General features: G+C 36.1%; 2 protein-coding genes across 3 annotated transcripts in view; both read left to right on the top strand.

Moving 5' to 3' along the window:
• The first annotated feature begins 334 nt into the window (after positions 1-334).
• LOC122075088 lies at positions 335-1,614 on the top strand. 2 transcript variants are annotated; one of them, XM_042639986.1, is made up of 3 exons: positions 335-388; positions 489-1,062; positions 1,443-1,614. In XM_042639986.1, the coding sequence occupies exons 1-2, from the start codon at positions 347-349 to the stop codon at positions 1,029-1,031; spliced, it is 585 nt and encodes a 194-aa protein (XP_042495920.1). In that variant the 5' UTR covers positions 335-346; the 3' UTR covers positions 1,032-1,062; positions 1,443-1,614. The 2 variants fall into 2 exon arrangements, with proteins under 2 accessions (XP_042495920.1, XP_042495918.1); XM_042639984.1 differs by lacking the exon at positions 1,443-1,614 and having other exon boundaries at positions 489-1,261.
• A 1,842-nt stretch (positions 1,615-3,456) lies between these two features.
• The window catches only part of LOC122076419 (nudix hydrolase 8-like), a 3,509-nt gene continuing 1,036 nt past the window's right edge, over positions 3,457-5,929 (top strand). The window contains exons 1-5 of the mRNA XM_042641716.1: positions 3,457-3,621; positions 3,809-3,925; positions 4,366-4,595; positions 5,487-5,552; positions 5,690-5,915. Coding sequence (XP_042497650.1) covers positions 3,582-3,621; positions 3,809-3,925; positions 4,366-4,595; positions 5,487-5,552; positions 5,690-5,915 — 679 coding nt within the window. The 5' untranslated portion in view covers positions 3,457-3,581. The remainder of the gene's footprint in view (positions 3,622-3,808; positions 3,926-4,365; positions 4,596-5,486; positions 5,553-5,689; positions 5,916-5,929) is intronic.

Raw genomic sequence — 5,929 nt, 5'->3', positions numbered from 1 at the left:
GTATTAATGAAATATACTCACATTGTATATGGTGTATTTTGTTAGTTTTGATGTGATGGAACCAACAGGAGATTCTAATAGTAGGTCACGGGACATTGCTTCATGGCCTAGCGCCGTTTCTCATTACATGTTGGAGTGTGTATTGAAGCAGTACAAGAGTGGTAAGGGTGGAGATAATGGACTGAAAAAGGAGCAGTTCATTGAAATTGCCAACCAACTGAAGGAGAAATTATTTACTAGTTACGACTGTGAACAAGTGAGAAACCACTTCCGGATTTGGAAGCAAAGGCTTAGAGCATTGAGTGACCTACAGAAGCAAAGTGGATTGGGTTGGAATGCATCTGATATGAGATTTGATGCTCCTCAACACTTCTGGAATGATTATAGGGTATAATGGGATTCTTTAAATTGTTCTTTCTATATAATTGTGTGTTTTTTTTTCCTTACTTATAACATAAGCACATTGACATTGTCCTTTATATTGCTAGAAAAAAGAACAAAAGTATTGGAAGGAACATAGTGTGCTCCCAATTCACCTTGAAGTTGGAGTTTTGCTAAGGAAAGAGATGGCAACTGGGAATGATTCAACAGTCCCCTCTGAAGCTGCCACTGAAGTTATGATGGATGTGACAGGTACTCATGTTGAGGGAATAGGGAACAATGATGGTGTTGACTATGAACCTATTGAAGAAGAAGAAAGTGTTCATTCCACTCCCATTGGTAGTACCAGCCGTTTGCGAGGAAGACCTCGTGGGTCCGTCAATAATGGCAGAGAAAAGAGGAAGAAGGGTGTAGCTGAAAAGGTGGTAAGTCCATTGAAACAGATTGCTAACTCAATCGAGAAGATGGTAATGAGTGAATCTCAGTCTGAATTTGGGAGAGCCATTATAGATGTTGTTGATGCCATTCCAGACCTCAATTTTCAACAAAAGTTTAAGGCCAAGGAATATTTCATGGCCAAGCGGAATTCTACCATTATCTTCTTGGGAACAAAAGTAGAAGATAGGCGAAATCTGCTTGAGATGTACTAGCCAGAGATTGAGAAGAATTGAGGTGATAAAAGTAAGTGTTTGGATGGATATCCGACAATGGTTTTATTGAGCAAGAAAATGTATCTGTTTGGTTTAAGTAACTTTTTGGTTTATGTTAAGTCTGTGACAATGGATTAAATGTAGTATTAAGACAGGTTAAGACAATGGTACTTCATATGTTTCTATCTGAATGATTTCAAGGTTTAAATATGGACAACATCATTCTTATTTGTCCATTTATATTTTGGTTTATTTGGTATGGTATAAATAGGGAGCGCAGAGGAAGCCAATTTATTTGGTTTATGTGCCATTGAAGTCTCCTATTTTTTGTCCATCACACTCAGATGGGGGTGTACTTAATAGTATTTTCTATGCATATAGACTATTGAAAATGTTTGTGTTAACTTACAGATGACATCGAATATATCCGCTTGTGATATTGCAAAGTGTGATTACTGTGGGAAAGGTTGCTCAGTTTTCACTTCTAAGTCAGGGTCACATGTTGGAAGGAAATTTTTTAAATGTTCAATGAATTGCCACTTCTTCATGTGGGTTGACCATCTTAAGATGTGTGACTGTGGGAACGGCCAGTGTAAGGTCAGAACTGCGAAAACAAGTGCAAATTATGGTCGATATTTTTGGTGCTGTCCACAATCAACTGGGATATGAATTTTTAAAATTTTTTGTTTAATTTAATTTTGTAAAATTTTTTCAGATGTTTAAGATTTGAATGTTTATTTTCTTGTATTCTTATAAAATGATTATATTTGCTTTATAGGTTGAAAACAAAGGTTGTGGAATGTTTGAATGGTTATCAAGTTCAAGCCCAAGTTGTGATACTTACCAGACTCCACCTAGGTCCCTATGCTTAGAAACATCAACTTCATCATCTCCTTCCCCTTCATCAGACTATATCAAAGGATACTTGAACGGTGCAATAAAAGAATCTGAGGGTCATATGAGGATGTTGAGAGATGTTCTTGACGTAGTCAAGAAGCTTGATTTAAACAAAAATGTATGATGAACTTTTTTGGAACTTTTTAGAAAGAAAAGTCTGAAGCCATTGTAATGATATTGAGTTCATTATCTATTTTTTTTTTTTCATAGAAAGACTTAATTCGCATTTACTAGTACCTGGATGGACTCAGTACTATATTCGAGTATTTACGTGCTTCTTCTCTCATTTGGTCCTAAGGACCTATATTACTGGCTTCTTGCTTGGAGACTGTTGTTTATAAACACTTTGAAGCATATATATCTCCATAAACCAAATCATCCGCTGGTTTGGGCAATTTTCAGATCTGAATTATATGGTACACGATACCTATTTCGATTACATGAACTACAATACAATCATGTCTTGTAATGTTCTTCTTTTTGGCCTCTTCAATTTACAAAAAAAAATACAAATAAAAATAAAAAAATAAAAAAAATAAATTACTGCACTACAGTATTAGACTTAAAGGTTTAGGGTTACACTTTTTTTTTTTTAACATATTACCATAAAAAAGAAAAGGAAAAAAAAATTAAAAATAAAGTACATGTGTGGACCAAATTGTATTTTTAGGTTTTGTTTGTGGGAATTTTTTTTTTCAACAGAACATGGGTTCAAAGACTCAAAGGTAACCAAACAGTTTTACACACAGAACATGGGTTCACAGAATCAGGGTAACCAAACAGTTTTCACTCAGAATCAATGACAGAATCAGGGTAACCAAACAGTTTTCCACTTAGAATCAGGCCAGTAGAATCAGGTAACCAAACAGTTTTTTTACCGAGTTGAAATGATTCCAAAGAAACTCATTCATATGAGTTAGATCCAGAATCCATAATCCATGGGATCTGATCCGATGGATAATTCGAACCAAACGCCCCCTTATCTCTTCCCGAGAGTTTGCTTATCTCTTCCCTCGGATAGTGGCATATGGAAAGGAATGGAGTGGTTGAAAAGATGGTAGAAACGGCAGGGAATGATTCACATTAAGGAAATCAGCTTTCAGGTACGTCCAGCCAAAATCTTTATTAAAAAGGAAAAAATAGAAACCACCCTGAAACTACATAGTATGAAAAATCGACCTATATAAAATCAAATTTTTTGTTTTCGACGGAGTTGATAGCCTACTAGCCTCATCACCATTCGAGCCATCATATCTCATTATCCTACGTTGGTCTTACAAAAATGCCAACTTGGATCGTCTTCAACGACTGACATTTCAACGAGCATCCAATGATCTAAATTCGAGGATTGAGATGGTTTGGTCATGCATCCCAACACTTGGAGATATACATTCAAACAATCCCAACTCTTAAACGGATCATTAGACGCCCGTTAGTGTTGGAGACGATCTTTTCTCTTTTGAGGTCCAAGAGTATGATGAATACTATGGAGCACGATTCTTCATTTATTATTATAATAAATGACTTGGGTATTCATCCAAAAACAAATGACTCGGATCTGTGTCTTCGTTCAGTTTTAGAGAGCTTTGAATTCAAACTAGATGGCCTGGGAAAAAACGAATACGCGTAAGAGCACCAGGACTGCAATTGCCGATGATGGCATTCGTCCTTCTATCCATACAAGGAAACTATGGCAAGCGTTACTTTTTTTTTCTTTATTTTCATTTTTTGGTAAACATACTGAACGTAGTAAGTGGTCCATTTCTGCTTTCCATGATTCTTCTTCATGGCATGTCACGGAAATTTTCCTTCTAAGATCAAAGATATGATAAATTCTTGGGGATGAAGTTTCTCTGATCTTTTTTCTATTTAACTAACAGATCTTGGGACATTTTTCTCGATCTTCAATACTCTGCTAGAAGTATTCTCTGTGTTTGCGCAAAAGTTCAAGGTGAAAGTTCGCTACAGTGTCATCAATTTCTTTCTTAGTTCCGAAGGTAACTATTTGTATACATCCTTCTATATTTCTGTTCTTCTAGTTTAATTTGCCTTGTTTCTCTTGAATTCCAATTAGATGATTGCATGGATTATTTCTCCTTTTAATGTTAGAACAAACACCAAAGAAACACAAAAAGAAAACGAATAGATTCAAATAAGATAACTCAGAGATTTAATGTGGGTCACACATTGATGTCCTATGTCCATGGGTGAAGGTGGAGATGATGATTCACTATATGATGGAAGAAATATTTCAAATTTACGTTATTAATTTGAAATGTTCTTGCCTGAGTATGAAAATGAGTTTGGTGCCTAATTGCATAAATTCAAGTAAGGTTACAGAATGAAAAGATAGATACTTTAGAATGGGATGCACTGTTATGTCATTTTCTTTCATTTTCCTCCTTTTATTTAATAAATTCTCTTATCTTAATTTTAGGTCTCAAGGTTAAATTTGTGAATCCAGTCAATGTCAGATACATATCATTTTCAGTAAGTTCGTCTTCAGTCATGGAACATGTTGTATCTGAAAATGTTGCACAACCGATTGAGCTACTTCATGGAGTTGAGGATAAATATGGAGGTGTCATTCTATATATGAAGGACCCATTGGATTCTGAGGTCTTTGTTGCTGCTCTTAGAGCTTCAATATCAAAATGGAGGCAAGAGGTTGTAGTACAATCAAATTCTCTTATCTTATGTTTATATTTTGATGGCTAGGTTAAATTATTTATTCAAACAGTGAAGTTGCAGGCGAGGAAAGTTACATATCCCTTGCATCCTTTCCAATTATTCTGATGAGATTGATGGGGAACTCATGAAATTATTAACTGATATCTTTATTTTGATCACAATAAAAAGTAAAAACATCATCAGACCTTTTAGCCTCTCTCCATTTGTGTACATCAAATTCCTTGAACTCTTCATGTTTTTTGATGTATACATTGAAGCTGTCCTTCTCTAGCACTTCGAGCTTTTAGGTGAAACGGTAGCAAACATGGTATCAAAGCCGGGAAGTGAGGAAGTCAAGTGTTGGACTCCTGGGAAATGCATTGGAAGAGTTTTCCCAACAGTTCATCTTCATAGTGTCACGAGGGAGCTTCACTATGAGCCCACCCTTAATGATTCTGATTTGGGTTTGTGCTAGTTAACTTTGACACCTTATAATGAAAAGAGAAGCCGGTGAGGGCTGACTGCTCATGGTGAGAGTGTGGTAGAATAAGAAGTTCAATGCTCATTTCTATGTTTTGGTGACCTCCCTTTGAGTGTTATGACTCTGCTTTTTGGGGATTTTAATAGTCGTTTTTCGACACTCATGACCAAGTTTCACTTCCACCCAAGGCTGGTGTATGGTTGCAGTGAAACAGTTCTTATTCTCTCCGCCAGCCTTTCACCTTCAAACTTCTGTAGCATCCCTCTCCTTCTTTTGATAATTTTGCAGGGGTTGAGTAATATCTGATACATTTTTGCGAACTTCTGGTTTCTCCAGGCTTTTAGTTTCACTACAAATGTCCTAATTGTTGTTGTTATTACTGAGTAATATCTGATACATTTTTGCAGGGTAAGAAAGGTATTTGGATGAACTTGCCCATTGAACTTGTAAATCTTGTTGAAGCTGCTGTTAAGGTATTTCTCAGTATCGGTCTTTTTTCTCATCTTTCTTTAAATCACCTTAAAGCTGTTAAGGTATATCTCAGTATTTGTTCTGTTAATATTGAAAGATCCTTCATAATTTTACTTTGACTCATGTTTACAATTTGCAGGAGGGTTTCTACTACCACCATGCTGAGCCAACATACTTAATGCTTGTCTATTGGATTCCTGAAACTCCAAGTACTATACCTGCAAATGCTTCTCACCGAGTTGGTGTTGGTGCTTGCGTGATAAATGATGAAAGAGAGGTACTACATCTGCGGTTGCTGTCTATTAGTACTCTAATTAAATCAACACAAAACTCCAGGTGGCCTCTCTGCTTCATTAATATGTATGGTACACCCAAGGGG

Source organism: Macadamia integrifolia, chromosome 4 (genome assembly GCF_013358625.1).
Source record: "Macadamia integrifolia cultivar HAES 741 chromosome 4, SCU_Mint_v3, whole genome shotgun sequence".
Classification (NCBI taxonomy): domain Eukaryota; kingdom Viridiplantae; phylum Streptophyta; class Magnoliopsida; order Proteales; family Proteaceae; genus Macadamia; species Macadamia integrifolia.
The sequence above is the reverse complement of the archived record's forward strand: the minus strand, read 5'-3'. Positions and strand labels throughout refer to the sequence as shown.

What these genes read in the sequence shown, in the direction of transcription:
- LOC122075088 (XM_042639986.1), top strand. Translation starts at nt 347, where the DNA reads ATGAGATTTGATGCTCCTCAACACTTCTGGAATGATTATAGG. An exon ending in ACTTCTGGAATGATTATAGG is followed by an intron (nt 389 to 488) that starts GTATAATGGGAT and finishes TTATATTGCTAG; the next exon opens with AAAAAAGAACAAAAGTATTG.